Source organism: Paroedura picta, chromosome 5 (assembly GCF_049243985.1).
Source record: "Paroedura picta isolate Pp20150507F chromosome 5, Ppicta_v3.0, whole genome shotgun sequence".
In the NCBI taxonomy this organism is placed as follows: domain Eukaryota; kingdom Metazoa; phylum Chordata; class Lepidosauria; order Squamata; family Gekkonidae; genus Paroedura; species Paroedura picta.
In genome coordinates this window covers 47,883,564-47,902,077 of record NC_135373.1, presented here as the reverse complement: position 1 = coordinate 47,902,077, position 18,514 = coordinate 47,883,564, and the positions used below count along the sequence as shown (strand labels likewise).

The window sequence follows — 18,514 nt, the reverse complement described above, 5'->3', positions numbered from 1 at the left end:
CCCTTTAATAGTATGGAATGGCTGTTTTTAACCTCTGCACCACAAATAGCTTCAACTGGCCATTAGGCCTCGGTTGGAGTGGCAGGGCTCCCCCCCCCCCCCACACACACACACAGGAGAGGTGGCACCTGTAGGCTGAGATAAGTATGATTTCACCACCATCCCTGCTTTGCTTACTGTTATGGAATTTTTCCAGGCTTCATCTTCATGGCCTTAAGGGCTGGAAACTTGTTTCTTATGAAGCCAAACCTAACAATTATTGTGAATTGTAAATTGGGATTTTGTATCCATGGCATGAGAGGGAATTTGAACTTGGGTCTCTGTTATTCTAGTCCAGCACTGTATCCCCTGTACCATGCACAATTGTGGGCTTTATCTATCAAGCACATTTTTAAAAAAATCCTGCCTATGCTCCATTTTATCCTCATGTTTGCTGGCCCAGAATTACTCAGTTAGCTTAAAAGAGGGGAGATTTGAACCCGTATCTCCCAAGTTGGTTTGTAAATCAATTCCAAGTGCAAAAGCTTTTTTTTTAATTGGACAAACTAATTTATCACAAAACTGTGTGCAAACTTTTAAAGATACGTTCCATCCGATTGGATGTGCATTATGAAAAAAAATGATTGGGGATGGGGTGGAAATAAGTTCTTTCAAGGCAGGGCGGTAAAGCCCAAAGTCTGCAGGTAAAGGGAAACCAGATGTGATTTACACTGACTTGGATTGTTGACCCCTGGTGCAAAAAGATCTCTGAATTGCCAGGACAAGAAAAAAGAAGAGACAGGCTTGTAAAGTAGTTAGATGCAGGGGAGGCCAAACTGTGGTTCTCCAGCAGGAGCTCATGGGAATTGTAGTCTATGGACATTTGGAGAGCCACAGTTTGGTCACCCGTGGGTTAGAGTGTTAGGCTAGACTAGGGAGACCCATGTTTGAATCTTCACTCTACCACAACTCTGTGGTGTCCTTGGGCCAGTTACATGGTCTCAGCCTAACCTACCTCAAGGCCATTACTGAAGATAAACAAAGATGAGTGGAGAATAATGGCATCAGCCATAATTATAATTATAAATCAATATAAAAATTATATTCTCCTCTTGTGACAGGGCTGGATCCCGTGGATCCATTCTTCTGAGACTTTTCCTCCAACACAATGTGCCTTCACCAGAGCTAAAAGATTCCTTGCATTGGGGTGAAAGCACCACCATTAACGCATCCAGAAGATCCAACCCTCTGAAATGCAGCCATTAGTCAAATGTCTGTCTAGCACCGAGAAAAACACCCAGGACCCTGATTAGGCAGAAAACCAAAAGGTAATGGGATGGTCCTCATATTAACAAAGTTCTAGACCCGGGGTGGCGAAACTGTGGTCCTCCAGATGTCCATGGACTACAATTCCCATGATCCCTGGCATGTGCTGGCAGTGGCTCATGGGAATTATAGTCCACAGATATCTGGAGAGCCACAGTTTGGCCACCCTTGTTCTAGACCAGAGGTAGTCAAACTGCGGCCCTCCAGATGTTCATGGACTACAATTTCCATGAGCGAACACTAGCAGGGGCTCATGGGAATTGTAGCCCATGGATATCTGGAGGGCCGCAGTTTGACTACCCCTGTTCTTGACCAATTCAAGGTGTTGCAGAAATGTGGGGCTCTGGTTTGGTGCTTACCATGGTGCCACCCTGTGTGGCCCACACATGGTTTGGGTTTGAGTGGGCAAAAAGCCGTCCCCAAGCAGTGTCTGTGCCCGATTGGCTTGCCATTGTGGGAGACATGGAGATCTCTCGATTGCCTTCCCTCACTGGGGCTGCAAGGCCATGCTGTTAATGGAGCAGCCCCTTTTTTAAAGGCAGCAGAAATTCCTGCCCTTTCCCTCTCTCCCATCCCAAGAGAGGCCCTGCCTCTTTCTTCCATTTAGACCATGAATGAATCACCCTCCCAGGAGGTCCCCTGCTTGAGTGGTAGGATGTGGGGAGGGGGGGGGGGAGAGGACGCCCCTCCCTCCCGAGTCTGCCATTTGCCACCTCTGCTGCCGAGCTCGAAACTGTTAAACTAATTAAAGATTTTCAGCGGCAGGATTAATCCTTTGCAGGGTGGTTATTGTGAGCCCAGGTAGTCGATTAGTTCACCAAGCTGAGGATATTGGATTTCTGAAAGGCAAGTCAGCACTCTTTGGGGGCTGTTATCTTTCCAAGGCTCCTTGGGTCAGGAGGCAGCGAGGAGAGGTGACTGCAATCTCTCTCCCCCCTCTCCCCCCCCCCCAATTCTAGCATTTGTACTGCTTGGCTCTTGCTCCCTGCAAATCACCCATTTCCCTTTGCAGCCCCAGTGTCTTCAGTGGCATTGCTGCTCCTCCTTCTCTTTTAAGGTTTTCCTTTTGTGCCCCCCTTCTTCCCATGCATCTCTCTCTCTCTCTCTCTCTCTCTCTCTCTCTCTCTCTCTCTGTCCTCTGCCCCTCCTTCTTATCCATCCATCTTTCCTCTCTTGTGGTCTTCGCTGGTGTTTTGCAACTGAGGGGAGGGGGGAAATACCCCTGAATAACACCCCAGGGAATGGTGAAATCCAGAGCACCAGATGCAAACCACGTGGATTCTGCTTGCGACTGAGCAGGGGAGGTGAAAATGAGCCCCGGTGCAGAAGGAGCATTTTTCTGAGGCCCCCTTCTATACCACAGTGGACCCCTCACCACACCCTCTTCCCAGGAGCCAAGTCTGCAAAAGCTAAATGCATCTGGGCTCCTGCATTCAGGCATTGCCGGATTTGGCTCTTGGCAGGGGGGTTAGAGTCTCTTTCTCCCCCGGAGCCTGTCTTTCCAACTCTGCCCCCCCCCCCATGGTTTTTGCTTGTTGAGAGTCAGCCTTGCAGAAAGTCTGGCCTTCACATCTCACACACGGTGACCGCTCCCTGAGCCAGGAGAATGAGTCACTGGCTATTCCGGGGGCTTGGCTGTTCCAGCCCTCCCTCTGGCTTCCCAGAAGCCTCGGGGACACGAGGGAGGCAGCTCTGCCTTTGTGGAGGCATAACTAAGGAGTGGCTTCGGCTGGTGCTTCACTCGCCTAGGCAGCGATGTAAGTTTAGGCCTTGGGCTGAGCCGACCCTGAATGACCAGAACAACCGCAGAAAAGCATGTATAAGAACGTCCTTATGTTAGAACTGCCCAGCTGCATCAGACTAATGGTCCATCTGTTCTGGAGAATTAGCTGTTGAGGTTCTCGGTTGGAACAGGCGATGCTTATTCAGAAATCATTTGGAAGAAGAGGACAGGAGTCCATCTAGGCCACATTGGCCAGCTGCAGAAATACATATGAAGCTGCTTTCTCTACCAAGATCAGTATAGCCTACTCTGACCGGAAGCTGCTCTCCATGGTCTGGGCAGAGGGCTTTTGCATCAGCTGTAAATGTTGGGAATTGAACCTGAGCATGCAAAACATACCACTGAGCCACATCTCTTCCCTAAAAGGCTTGTAAGCATAGAAGCTAAAGCCTTCCCTTGTTATTGTTCCCTAGTAACTCTTCGGAGGTTCCATTGCTAAACAATATCCTCCATAGTTTTTTAAAGCCATCCTTACTATAAAGGCTTCCATTTTGGGATGTGATAGATGACCAAGGATTTGAACTCGGGTCTTCCCAATTTGACACACTAGCCTATGTTATCGTAGCTGGCTTTTTGTATTTCTTTAATCTGTGAGGATGACCTCCAGATTCTCCAAGGTTTGGTATGAGGCCTGCCTATGATGAAAGGCTCACAAGCTCCAAGGGGGAGTGGGAATGATGGGAGGGTTGGAGCAAGCTGATTACGGACCTGGGGGACAAGGGATACATGTCTAGAACTTGGCTTCTTGAGAGCCAGCTGGGTGTAGAGGTTAAAGAATGGCAGCCTCTAATCTGGAGAACTGGGTTTGATTCCCCACTCCTCCTCCACATGCAGCCAGCTGGGTGACTTTGGGTCAGTCATGGAATTCTCTCAATCTCACCTCCCTCACAGGGTGTCGGTTGCAGAGAGAGAAAGGGTAGGCAATTGTAAGCCACTCTGAGACTCCTTTGGGTATTGAAAGAGGGTTCCCAAAACAGCATTTCTTCTTCTTCTGGGTCTGAAACACACACAAGTGAATTTATTCCCTCCTCTCTGCATTTCTTACTGTGCACGGGGGTCGCATCCTTTCTTCGGGCCACAGCTGCTGCCGATCTTTTGCTGCCTTGGGGAGTGGGGGAAGAAGGGGCTTCCTCCTCTCTTGTGGGCTGCTTGACAGCTGTTGGGGGCTGTCATTTTCAACATATATAGTAGTTTGAGAATCCAGCAGCAGCAGAAGCGGAACGAGCTGGGAGTTCCAGAGCAGGCCTAGGCTTGTGGCTGTAGGATGGAGACTGGGCAAGGTTGAGACTCCATGCTGAAACAGCGAATGAGGGGCACAGGAACTATGGCTGTGATTGGATGACCCCTGGGTATGCATGAGGCTTTGCATGCACTTCTCTGCAGGTGCTTTGCCTCTCTCTGCTTGTTGCCTTAGGTGGGCATGTGAGTGAAACATCGTGAATGTAGTCAGGGCATGCATTTCCCATGGGAATCCTATGTGTTCTCCCAGTCTGGGAGATTTACATTTGACTTTGTTGTCATGAGCCTATATGTTTGGGCTCCTCTGAATCATTCTCCACTTCTGTGCATACCACTCTGGATGGCCGATCACGTGTGTGCTTTTTGTATATGCATCTCTGTGATTAGTGCTGCCGTGGGTACATGTAGATTTGTACCTCGGCATGTACACCTGTGTGTAATTATATTTTTTATTGACTGAAAAAGTTTCTATGTTACCTTTCTGCCCAAATAGGGTCACCAAGGGTGGCAAACACCCCAAAATATTAAAAAATTTCTACATGAAAACGTGTAAGACATTAAAACAGCATTTAAAGTGCAGTACATATAGAACATTTAAACAATTCAGTAAAAACATATAAACTCACAAATGTGCATAACGCAATAAGGGAGGAGGACCACGGATCATTATTGGGAGTATGTCAGGCAAAAAATACCTTCACCTGGTTGTGAAGTACAACAGCAGAGGGAGACAAACAAAGCTACCTAGGGGCAGAGTTCCAAAGCTTTAGCCCCCCCCCCCACACACACCCTTTTTCAGGGTTCTGCCTGTCTACCTTCAGAGGATGGTGCAAAGCCTCTGAAGGTGACTTGGATAGGTTCAGTTGGGAGAAGGTGCCTCAGGTATGCTGGCCCTAATCTAGATAGGGCTTTAGAGGTTAATACCTTGAATTGGGCCTAGAAGCCAATTGGGGGCTAGTGTAGCTAGAACAAGATTGGAATGATACTGTCCCTGCAGCCAGCTCCAGTCAACATTCTGGCCACAGCATTCTGTATCAATTGTGGCTTTCAAGCAGTCTTCAGAGCAAGTCCCACCCAGGGCTTATTGCAGCCATCTAATCTAGATGTTAACACAATGGCAAGATCTTTTCTGCCCACAAAGGGCCATAGCTGGATCACCAGCAAATGCTGGTCAAAGAAGAGTCTAGTCTGTCCAATGTTGCTACCTGCTTATCCAACAGGAGGCCTAAGTCCAGCAACAGCCCAAGCTAGGAACTTGCTCTTTTAGGGGAACAGGAGACATTTCAGGTCCTTGGTCAAACCTTCTACTCACCACGAACACCTCTGTTTTGGGGGGAATAAGTTTCAGCCTGTTAGCCTCTTTCATCCCAAAACAATTTCCAGGCAACAGTTCATGGTTTTCACAGCCTCCCTGGGACCACCTGGAATACAAGACAGAGCTGGGAGTCATCTGCATGGTAGTAACAATCCAGCTCAAAACTCTATGGCTTGAAGCTAAAAATACCATAGAGTTTTTGCCCAAAAGGCAGAGTGTCATCACTGACGTCACTTCCGGGTGATGTCGGCACATTTTGGCTTACCTCCCTGTCCCCGGAAAGTGTCCTCTCCACCCTGGCAGCTGCGAGGGAGCTGGCAATCCTAAGTAGAATTATGGGCATTTTGCACTGGGATTTGAAAGACTTGAGCTGAATTCCTTATCCTGCCCTAAACCAGACTAGGTGGATCGTGGGCTCTCTCGCAGCATAACTAAACTCATAGTGTTGTTTTGCAGATGGAGCAGAGATGGGGGGCTCTGTGTCAGCCACCCCAAATTCCTTGCAGGAGAGGGTGAATAAAAATACACCAATTAGATAGAAACATTGCCCTTGCTTGACAAATGTTGGGTAGGGTTGCCAACCTCCAGGTGGAGCCTGGGGATCTCCCTGAATTAAACTCGATCCTCAGACTAGAGATGGCAGGATGAGATGGCAGATTTTCTGGCATTGTTCCCTGCCGAGGTCCCTCCCCATTCCAAACTCCCCTCTTCCCAGGCTCTGTCTGACTTCCCGAATTCCTGCTGTCAAGCTCCAGGAAGATGAGGTATATTTGTGTCCTCGCTTCGGATTCTGTTGTCACTTCCCTCCTTTGCAATCGCACATTAAACATGTGTGTTCTTTTTCCCCTGACGAAAAGGTACCTTCAGTGTTTCAGACCAGTGAAGTCCCTGTGAACATATTCTGCTTTCCTCGCTATCCTTCTTTCCGTAGAAAGGAAGGCTTTGGGGAGTGAAAGATTTTTTCAGTCTCCCCACGTTTCACTTGAATTAAAAGGGAAGTTGGAGAGGAAGGGCGGGGGGGGGGTGGGACTCAGAGGCTGTAACGAGAAGCCTTCTGTGGGTTGCTTGCCTGCCTCTGTCTGTCTGTCTTCCAGCTCCAGGAGCCTTCGCAGACGCAGCCAAGACCAGACCAGTCTTTTGAGGGCCTGTTTCCTTGTTCCACATTGCCCCTTGGTGTAACTCTACACCGTGCAGCAGCTCCAGGCTTGCACTGGGGGGAAGCGGTTTGCCTACCTTTTCCTGCCCTCTTAGAGATCAGGGGGCGAGCCAGACTCCAGAATTGTGCCTGGGCCCAACCTCGTGAATAAGTCCCTTTCACTGAGTGCCGTTTTATCCTTCCTTAGCTCCGCAAAGTTCAGTGCAGCGCATAGGAGCCCGCATGGTGTGGTGGTTAGAGTGAAAGGCACCCTGAGTGTGCCCCACTGAATCCGCCATCCTGCTGTCAAAGCTCGCTAGGTGATCTTGAGCCATTCGACATTCTCAGCTTAATCTACTTTACAGGAGGGCTGTAAGGGTCAGAGGAGAGGAGAATAGCGTAAGCCACTTTGTGTGTCCCCTGAAGAGAAAGGCTGGGTACGATACACAAACAGGTGGTTTTCACCTGATCACTGTTTTATCCACAGAACAACCCTGTCAGGCAGGTTACATTGAGACTGAGAAAGATTGGCTCAGGGTCACCCAGTGAGCTCCATGTAGGGTCGGTTTATCCATGAAGCTCATTGTATGAACTCCATGCTTCCAGGTGCCTCAGGCAGTGCCTCTCCCCCCCCCCCCCGAGGTCCTTGGAGAAAGGGCAGGATAAACTCGGGCTAGAATACCCACTGGACTCAAGCAAAGGCCAGCTTACATAGAAACCGAAGAGGCACCAGGAGCCCAGCTTGGATGTCCCTGCGAGCACACGAACATCAGACCACGGTTGTTTCCTTACTAAACCAGCCCAAGTCCCAGCTAGATGGTTTGTGTGTATTCATCGACTGAGCATAATGCTGATGCTTTTCTCCAGGAACTGGTATTTCTCTCTCCAAGGAGGTAGAAAGGAGTCGTTGCCTATGTACAGGGGCAAGGTCTTTCCCTGGAGTTTTGCAGTCCCCTCCCTCCATCATCATACATGGAGTTCCAACAGTTTCCATTTTGGGTCAGCACATTTAGGTCAGTGTCCATCAGAAGCTATCACGCAATTGCATCAAATCATGCCAAGTGGTAGCTGAGCTTCGTTTAGTCCAATATGCAAGCTTGATCCTACCAGGAATTTCCTGCACATTGGACTACTGACAGCTCTAGAACTGATGCTAATTTCTGTCTCCAGAATCCAGCCCCCTTTTGGTAGCTGATACTCCTGCCAATGGCAGACTTATTTCCATTCCTCATCTCCTGGCAAAATCTTTCAAACGTGCCCATAATATATAACAATCCGGTTCAGCTGCTAGAAAAATACCTGAAATGCATTTTTTCCCCATTCACTCAAAACCAAGGCAGGAAGGGCATAACGTTGCCAAAGTGAAACCGTTTTTAAATCATGGCATTTAATCAATATGTTTAAGTGTCTCACTGATATCTGACCAACAAAAGGGTGCTTAGCAGTCAGCAGGATTGTGCCCTAATATCTGTATCAAAATTCTCGTTGGATTTTGAACCTGGGAGATGTGGGATGAAATCTTACTTCAGCCAGGGCTTGGTGGGTGGCCTTGGCTTGTAAGAACTTAATGTCTGTAAAGTAGCTGTTCAGTCTTCTGGTTTGGCATTGTACAGCCCAGCTAGAAACACAGGCCATGTCTGGAAAAAGTAGGGGGGTTGCTCCTTCCAGGTTCCCCCCCCCTCCCTGATTATGGACATGGTGGAACCTGCTGATTTGACCGCATGGGCTATGTGCAGGGTCCATAGTCATTCCCTTTAGTTGTGGGAGTGGAAAGGGGCTGATGGAGGTTCTGTGGCCCAGTAGTGCAGTGTGCCTGATCTCCCAAATGAAGCCACTCTGGATGGGACCAGAAACGCAGTATCTCACCTTTAGTTGCCCTTCTATAAAATGGGAACTGGTGTGGTCAATCTTGTGGGTGGCCAGTTTCTACGTTCCTGGGTGGGAGGACCACTCTCTTCTCCAGACATCAGTGTTGGGGTTTAGAAGCCTATTGCACTAAACAGCTCAAGGTAAACTCTTCCAAGGATAGCCTGAAAAGCCCTCTACTTTGTAGTGTGCTTTTGAGAATTTATTTTAAATGTCCGGTGTGCTCCTGTGACAGATACTAAGATCGTGTATTGTTCTGTTTATGAAAAACCCTAAATCAAAACTGTTGACATTAAGGCTTGTCCAGCATAATTTGAAAGAGAAAAAAAGGAGGTGGGAAATCTTGCTTTGCTTGCTGATGGGCTGTGTGGGTGCTTGTTGGAGGTGTTTCAAAGTTGGGGGTGTTGCGTTCTATTTGAACAGTCACTTTCCCCTTACGTTAGTTTCTTATTTGTCTGAGATATTTTATATCCCACCCGCTGACTTTGCAGACTTCTAAATGTTTGGCAGAATAAGAAATCTAAAAGGTAGACAACCGATTTGTGAGGAACAATCTTTTGAAGTGCTAACCAGCCTTGAGAAGGGAATAAGATTTCAGAATTTAATAGAGATATTTCTAATGAGTCTCCCTCCTGCCATTCTGTTGCTTGTAACTTTATACATCTGCTATGGGTATGCACCCCAGTGCATCTGATGAAGTGGCCTCTGATTCATGAAAGTTTATGGCTGTGATAAATTTGGTTAGTTTTTAAGGTGCCACTTTATCCTGTGCAAATTCATCTTGTTATTCACCTCTGAAGAAGTGAGCAGTGACTTACAAAAGCTCATACCCTGCCACAAATTAGTCTTTCAGGTACAATTGGTCTCTTGATATTTTCTTCTGTTATGGCTACCCATCTTGATCTACCTCACCGCAGAAACTGGGATGATAAGGGGTTGAATGAGAAAGCCACATGGTTTGAAAGGGGATGCCTTTACAGACCACTTCCTAGCTTGGATAGCGGATGGGTGATGCATCCTGGTTGTTTCCTAATAGTCCTAGGAGGATTTCCCTTGAACAAGGTCAGGGTGCTCCTGTCAATCTGGAATTCAGAGATAGCAAAAAATTATTGTTTCTTGTACAACAGCCCTCTGCTCCTGCGTAGAATCCTTTCAGCTCCGTAGCTTATTAGGGAGCTGAGAAGCCTAAAATATCAGGAACAAAAGCTAGAGCGTAAGTTTGTGTAAGAAAATAAGAGGTGCTTGCTTGATCAGATCAGTGGTCCATCTAATCCAGCACTGTGTTTGACACAGTGGCCAACCAGTTATTCTGAAAGTCCAATAAGCAGGGCCTTGAGATCTGAAGATGGGCAACAGCACAACTCGGGGCCTACACCATGGCAGTGATGCTACCAAACAGTTCTCCACCAATCTGTCTACACCCCTGTACCATCCATGAAGGACTCCAGGAGTGACAACTGTTTTCTAGATAACACAGGGTAGTTCTGCTGGAGGAAAACAGCTGCTTTGAAAAATTGACTGCATGGCATTATACCTCACTAAGGTCCCCCCAAAAAAAAATTACACCTCCAGATCTCTAGGAATTTCCCTGCCTGATGTTGGCAACTCTAGTCAGAGCTAGTCCAGTTGTGCAGGAAAAATATTCATCCGTCTCTTCAAGATGACTTACTGAAACCCAACAGGGGTGGAGTGCAACCGTCAGAAGTTCACTCCGCCAGAAATCTGGGTGTGATCTTTGATGCTTCCCATTCCATGGAGGCCCAGGTCACAAGAGTAGCACAGCAGGCCTTCTACCATCTTTACCAAGCCAAGCTACTAGTGCCTACTTGGCCCCAGAACATCTAGCCACAGTGATCCATGCAATGGTCACCTCTAGACTAAACTTCTGCAACTCACTCTACACAGGCCTTCCCTTAACCTTGATCGAGAACTGCAACTGGTCCAGAATGCTGCAGCCAGGATCCTCACATCGTGGAGGTCCCACATCCACCTGCCCTTCAACAACTCCACTGGCTCCCAGTTGAATTCCTGATAAGGCTTAAGGTTCTGGTTCTCTGGTTCTTCGCAGCCATACATAGTATGGGCCCAGTGTTTCTGAGGGACTGCCTTTCTGCCTACACCCCCCCAAAGAGCCTTGTGCTCCACCACCTCCAACTGGCTAGTGATTTCTGGCCCCAAAGAAGCACGTCGAGCCTCAACCAGGGCCAGAACTTTCTCTTTATTGGCCCCCATCTGGTGGAACGAGCTCCCCAGAGAGATCAGGGCCCTTCCGGAACTCCCTCAATTCTGCAGGGCCTGTAAAAGGGATCTCTTCCGCCAGGCATTTGGTTGAGGCTGACCAACACAACCTCATCTGCTGGCCCCCCTGACATCCCTCCCACGTCCTGAACCCAACTGACCTCCCTGTCGGTTCTTGTTTAGAAACTTATTGTTGTACTGTTAACTGTTATGATATTGTTACTCAATTTTGGTTCCCACTGTTATGGTGGTTGTTATTATGATTGCAATGTATATCCCTATGTTTTATGTAAACTGCCCTGAGCCGTATGGGAGGGCAGTATAAAAATATACATACAATCAATCAGTCAAACTCCCTTAGGGCTATTTGCAATGCATTTTATGGATAAAATTACCCGCATTCCTTCCAGTTTGGATGCCGAGTTATCAGCAGTGCAAGCAGAAAACAACCCCTGAGCTGCTTTTAGTTGTGTGTCCCCCCCCCCACCTCCATGAGTTCTGAGCCTTGTGACCAGAGATTGTTAACCTGGGGGCTAGATGAGGCACCCATCAGGAATTAATAACCTCTCAATAGGGCAAGAGACTGGTGGATTCTAGGAGGCAGCAGATTCTTCTTTCACTGCATCCTCCAAACTGTAGGAAACAGGATGCTGGACTAGAAGGGCCACTGATCTGATCCTGCAGAACTGTTACGTTTTTCTGCTTCACTTCTACACGATGAAATAATTTTCTATTATCATGCATTGTCAAATGTCTTATCTGGCAGAAGTGCCGTATTAAATAAATCTCTATCTACATTGAAATTTGCTGGGTTGTTTTAAATATTACTTGTGAACTACCTGGAAACTTTGTGCCCAGTGTGGAATAGAGGTAATAGTGTTGGACAAGGATTTGGCAGACCTAAGTCTGCAATGAAGGCACTCACTCTGTCTCAGGTTAGCCTACCTCACCAGGTTGTTGGGAGGATAAATAGAGGAGGGGAGAGAACCATGTACCCAGAACTCCCTGGAGGAAGGTCAGATAAAACGTACTAGAAAAAAATGTAATTAATACACTTCTGTTTGAAGGAAAGGCAATAGATCAGTTTTTGCTTAAATAATAACACAAATAATCTGTGACATCAAATAGAAATGGGAAGGAAGGGGTGGCTCCGTTTCTTGTGTGTGCTGGAAAGCTATCTGCTGTCTGAGACGCAGTCCCTGTTTTTTCTTCAAAAAGTAGAGCTTAGCGTCTTGGATCACAAAGTGGTGGCTTCATGACCTAAAACCTGTAACTTCCTGCAACCATCTGCCACTTTAGACCAAATGACAGAGAACAAATAGACGCATAGCGCTTTCTTCCTGGTTCTTTTTTTTTTAATTGAATTTGTGTTGCATTTTTAAATTCTTTTTTTCAGATGGGATCTGCTCTCTCTCTCTCTCTCTCTCTCTCTCTCTCTCTCTCTCTCTCTCCCCCTGCATTCCTCTGTGTTTTTCTTCCTTTAAATAAGCTTTGGTTTGCCACCCCTGCTGCTGCATGCATGACCAAAATGTGCTAAAATTCCAGGCTAGACTTCCTTCCTGGATTAAATTGGAAAATCAGGGTCAAGTGTAAAAGGACTCCATAACCACAGCTTGTTGGTTAGGGGGAAATTTCCGCAGAGCATCACTGATGGGTGCAGATTTCAAAGCTCTCTCAAATCAGCGCCATCTCTTGTGTCTGAAAATCGAATACATTGATTGTATGTCTATCTCCATCTCTGCTTTCTTCCTGGAATCCCATGGGGTTTCCAGGAGGGCTCCCCGCTGGACACTGACCAGTCCCTGACCTGTTTTAACAAGGTTTATTTACTTATTTACTCATATATTTACCATTTATATCCCACCTTTCTCACCAGTGGGGACCCAAAGGAGCTTACCGCACTGTCTCCTATTTTATTCTCATAACAATTTAGTAAATTAGGTTAAATTAGGGTTCCCAGGCCCATCGGCACTGCCAGCAGGGGATGGGATAGCTTTATGACTGGAGCAAGGTCCCCCAGCAAACTTTTGTGGCAGAATGAGAGGTTAAAACTTGGGGTCTCCCAGATTCTAGCAGCACACTCTAGGAAAGTACACTATTCTTCTCAAGGGGGAACCCAGAGTGGTTTGCAATTCTCTCCCTTGTATCCTTAGAAGAGCCCAATGAGGCAGGGGAGTGACTGGCCCAAGGACACCTGGCAGGCTTCCGAGGGTTGGAATCAGAGGCAGGGGACTTCCTGGTTTCTTATTGTTGGGGATGGAGCCATCTGAAGACTTTGGGGATGGAGCCAGGAGCAGGAGGGCTACGTGGCAGGGAGGGACCTCAGTGGGGTCCACCCTCCAAAGCATCCATTTTCTCTAGGGCAACTGATCTCTGTCACCTGGAGATGAGCTGTAAAACTGGGGGATTCCCAGGACTGGCATCTCTAATCGGTTGCTAGGAAAGCAACCTCCATTTTATCCTCACAACAACCACAGAGGTAGGTGAGGCCGAAAGAGTGTAATGGTCCCAAACAAGTTTAACGCAAAGTGGGGCTTCAGACCTAGGTCTCCCAGTTGCTAGTCCAGCACATTAACCTAGGGATGCCTCCACCTGGGACCCAGGGAACCCCCAGAACTACTGCCCATCTCCAGGTGGCAGAGATCAGTTCCTCTGCAGAAAATGGCTGCTAACTGCAGCTCTCCAAATGTCCAGGGACCCTGTGTGTGCTGGCGGGGTCTCATGGGAGTTGAAGTCCGTGGACATCTGGAGAGCCGCAGTTTGGCCACCCCTGCCCTATGGCATTATACTCCATTGATGTCCTTCCCCAAATCCTGCCCTCTGCAGGCTCCACCCCCAAAGTCTCCAGGTTTTTCCCAACCCAGAGCTGGGTTGGAACCACTACACCATGCTGGCCGTGTATGCTTGGACATGATTGGGCATGTGTGTGCTGAACCCTTCACAGCTCTAGCTCCTCCAGCTTTAACAATTTAATGTTCTTTAATGAGTTAAAACTGTTGGTCTATTTATTTTTTATTGTGCCTTAAATTTACAACTTAGCAGGGTCTCCAGCAGTTCAGTTAGTGAGCAGGTTGGTTCTGGCTTATTTGTGGGCTGCCTGTTTTTGTTTCTAGGCTACCTTGCTGGGTGGTTGTGAAACTGAGGAGCCTTGTTATACTTAGTTGATAACTTGGCACACAAAGGCACACCCGCAAAATAACCCACTTCCAGGCATGTCACACTAGTGGTCAGTCTGTAGAATTCAGTTAACTTGCACACCGCGAAACATCCCTGCATGCCCAGTACACACACGCATGGACTGATTGAGACAGCAGGGGGACTACAGCCGATACAGTCTGGCTGATCCCCCTGCAGGGCTATGATGAGACGGACAAAATGGAGAGAGCGGGGAGGAAGATGAAGAAGGGAAGGCCAGGCTGGAGAGCCGATAAGTGACAGCCAGCCCTGCTGTACAGAAGGAGGCACAGACATTTTGTCTGTTTATCAGAACTGCGCAGACATTTGACCTCCCTGGTGTAATTCCTCTGGGGCAGGGTGGAGTTCTGTTTTCCAGGAGCGAAGCATCTCTGTGCACATCTGTCTAATCCAAAGCCAAGCTTTTTTCCCCTTCTGGTTTCCAAAAAGCTGCTCAGGCAATTCCTTTGTGCAGTAGCTCTTGACCCTTGATCTGTGGCCAATGATGCAGGATCCTTCCCTGTCACATGCATCTCTGCCATAAAGAGGAGCCAGCTTTGTGCCTGCACAAAAGGTGAATTCATGAGGTGCTTTCCATACTTGTCTTGAGATATTCTGAATAGCTCTGTAATGGAGGTGCCGCAGATGCCGTCCTGCCCCTAGTGACACATGCTTCTCTCTCCCCCATGGTATGGCGGTGACATGCTAAAAATCTGTGCAGCCAAGGCTGAAAAACAGGCTAGGAAAGAGGAAATACAGCCAATCTGCTCCCCAGTGAACTGCCCTGCCTCTACTCTGGCAGCAAAGCCTGTCTAGGCCCTTTGGACGTCCATTTTAACCTCCGTTGCTTTGAATTGCAGTGGCCCATTTGTTTGACTTATTTATTTCACTCATGTCCTTCTTTTCTCCCTTCTGGGGACCTCCTGGGGCTTACATTATTCTCCCATTACCCATTTTGTCCTCACAACAACCCTGCGAGGTAGATTAGGCTGTCAGTGTGTGACTGGTTCAAGGTCACCCAGCAAGCTTCCGAAGCATCATGGGCATTTGAACCTAGGTCTCCTGGATCCCAATCATTACAAAACAACGACCTTCCCAAGACCCTCCTTCTCTTTCCTACCTTCTGTCTACCTGGTCACATTCTTGGGTTTGTGTGTTTCCCTTGAACAGATGGGAGCTCCATCACCTGCCAGCCCATTGGACTGGAAAATGGGGGCAACCCACCAGCTGAATGGATCTCGCGCACCCAGGCTTCAGGGCTGCGGCAGTCCAACAACGAAGTCGACCTCAGTGAGAGGAACTTCAAAGTGACCCTGCACTGCAAGCACACACGGCCCAGGTAAGCCCAAGGAGGAGACTGGGGGGTGGGGGGGAGGGCCTCAAATAGCAAAGCTTATTATTTGAGCTGTCACATGAATGGGCTTCTCTAATGATATTAGTGTGTGGATCAAAAAAATTCCTGTTCTGTGGGAGTAAATCACTGAGGATGCTCGAATCAGGACTTCCTTCTGCCACAAGTAGAGCAGTGATGTCATAATGGCCACACTACACAAAAACCTCATCCCATGGGTCAGACCATGGAGAAGTGATGATGGCCTTTTGTGGGGTGCAGCACACGGGGCCCCACTTGAAAGCTGGGTGTGGTCGGGAGCGATTTCTTCGCTGTGTTCTGAACTTGTATACTGAAGCAACTTGCCTACGGTCAGCTGACCTTTGAGACGGGCCAGGTGAGGAAACTTAACAATAGAAGACCTGCAGTTATATGCATTCTGCCTTTCCTGGCAGGGTTATATGCATTATATTCATTGGCAGGCTTGCCAGAAGCCACAATAAGTTCCCTCCAAGCCAAAAGCTCCCTCTGGACCCTTTAAGAACACCTGCAAGATTGTTGATATTGTTCCCCAGGAGTAGTTAGACAAGCTTCCAGGATGACCCCTGGAATGTTTTTCCACAGTCCCCCCACCACCTCGCTCCATGGTCCTGTTTCCAGGCTCTAGACAGATGGGCTGTTCCTGGGTGCTGGCATTTTATATAATAGATTGCTCCTCACAGGGCACGAATACTGTCTTCTATGTAATTCCCATGATGATATTAGTGTGTGGATCAAAAAATCCACACAATAGAAGCGCACAGGGCTAGAGGACTGTTTTTGCCAACCTGAGGGAATCCCCAGTTTGGCAGAAAATCCGAAATTTTCTTTAAAAGCGAAGTTTTTAAAAACCCTGAAAATGATATTTAAAGAAACAACATCTGGGTAGCACTTTGGGATACTGTAGCAATTCAAAATGATACCTGATATTCTATGGGCCAAACCATTATGTAGGGGGGGTGAATTGGGGGAGAGAAGCAAGGAGGAAGAGGATATTGAAGGTGTAAGAAGTAAAAGGAGAACCAGAAAGGCATGTGAAGGTGAAGTGGGGGAAGGAGGCAGCAGGAAAATATGGGGAGAAGTAGAGAAACAACGTGGGGAAGGGGCCATTGGGCGGGGAGTGGGTCCCTCACTTGTTTCTAATTCCTTAGCAGCATTTCACATTTAAGCTCTTAGGGAAACAGGCACTTTGGGAGATCCCAGACTCCTTAGTGAAAAGTGGGGTGGGTAGAAAACAGCTGTTTGTCTTTTTCCTCTGGAAAAAGGGTATAGAGGCTGAGGCCTTCCCTGGATATTGCCTCCTGGCTCTGGGATTCAGAGCCTCTGAATATGGAGGTTCCCCTCAGACATCATGACTGGTAGCCATTGATAGACTTGTCCTCCATGAATCTATCTGACCTCATTTTATAGCTTCCTACCCACCCATCCACCCACCCGCAGCCATCATTACGTCCTCTGACCGCAAATTCCACATTTTAATTCCCCTCTGTGTAAAGTAGTATTTCCTTTTATCCATCCTGAACTTGCTGCCCATCAGCTTCAATAGGTGCCTCAAGTTCTAGTATTTAGGGAGAGGGAGAACAAATTGTCAACTCTCTCCACCCCATGCAAAATCGCCTCCTAGGTGTTGCCTGGTGGCTCTGGGATTCCAAGAAGGTTCCCCTCAGCCAGCATGGCTCGTAGCCACAGATAGACCTCTCCTCCAGGAATCTATCTAATCCCCCTATTCCAGGAGGCAACATTTCCATCGTGCTGTCATTGTGCATATCCCAGTGCATTAGAAAACCTCCCTCAGGAAAGGGTCTGTCTAGCTGTGCAACCCTATTTTAAGCCTTAATTGTTCAAAAGCTGTTTGTTCTGAGGAAGCCAATGAAGTTCCCAAGCATACTAAGTATTAAATGAGCCCTCCCCTTACATAGCACCTCTGTGGGGTACACATAACCCCCCAAGGTGTTCCTAACTGAGCCAGTACTTCCTTCTTCGCATCTTTGGCCCCATTTGAGAAAGTTCCCAAGAGGGTTGTTTTTCACCAACCGCCTCCTGCCTGCCCCTCAGGGATCTCTGGCTCCTGACTGCGCCGTGCTCCTTTCCTGACCCTTTTGACTCCACATCTGGCCCAGAGTTGCCTGGAAACAGCAGCGCAGGGAAGGGGAGAGAGGGAGGGGTGGAGTGTTCTCATAGGAATGGGGATGTGTGTATTGGGGGGGGGTGATAGCAATGGAGGGAAAGCCAAGAGGAAAGCCAGGTCTGTGACAGAGGCTGGATCCTGTCCTTTATCCTTGCTGGACAGCATCAGGAAGCCTGAGGGCAGGAGGAAGTGACGCCAGAAAGAAAAACAACAAAAGGGAGCTTGAAGAATCCAAGCCGATGTCTGGGGCAGAAGGTCTGAAGGTCCCACGCAAATCAAGAGAGGGGGCAGGAGCTGGGAGGGGGAGATCCTGAACAGCGCAGATGGCTCTTGTAGGTGCGACGCAGCCGCGCCTGCCAAAGAGCTGAGGTCACTTCCTGCCGTGGTTCGCTGGGAGCAGAGCTCTCCCAGAGCTGAATGGGAGGGAAGGAAGGAGGTCGGGCCGCACCGGCAAGGGCCAGCAGTGGAGAGCTTTCAGTGCCACAGCTGCGGGGAGGAGACTGAACATACTGCAAGTGGCATGGGAAAGATCAAGAAATGGAGGAGGGTGCTGAGGGTGCAGGTAACCCAACGGAGACTGGGAGGCCAGTTGGAGAAGGGGGTTAGAGACTCGTAAGTGGCAGAGCTTACCTTTTCAGATTGCAGGTGGGAAGACTCCTCTAGTTAGAAATCTCCCTAAAAGGGGAGGAATAGAGCAGCATTATGCCAGAGGAAATTTTTTAGCATGTCCCTCTGTCTGATGTTCTAGCCCTAATGTCATGAAAATAAAAGCCTTGGAATGCCGTTTGAGAAGACCACCTTAATGCTACATCCTGTGCAGGCTTTAGGCATTGCACCAGTGAACACACACAGTTTCGTGTCATTTGGGGGTCAGCCTTAACAAATGGTGTTACGTGGGCCAGAGATAGAGCTTTGGACTAACAGGATCACCAGCAAGTTTTAAGTAGGACAGTTGTTTTATG

At 48.2% G+C, this 18,514-nt stretch overlaps 1 protein-coding gene across 6 annotated transcripts in view; it reads left to right on the top strand.

Moving 5' to 3' along the window:
- The window catches only part of AHDC1 (AT-hook DNA binding motif containing 1), a 202,348-nt gene that overhangs the window by 141,149 nt on the left and 42,685 nt on the right, over nucleotides 1–18,514 (top strand). For 5 of the 6 annotated variants that reach the window (XR_013231048.1, XR_013231047.1, XR_013231050.1 and 2 more), the window contains exon 2: nucleotides 15,226–15,394. Coding sequence is in view for 1 of the 6 variants with exons in the window: in XM_077337761.1 (XP_077193876.1) it covers nucleotides 15,226–15,394 (169 nt within the window). In the remaining 5 variants the exon portion in view is untranslated. Of the gene's footprint in view, nucleotides 1–15,225; nucleotides 15,395–15,663; nucleotides 15,783–18,514 lie in introns of those variants that run through there. The other variant, XR_013231051.1, reaches the window with a different exon arrangement.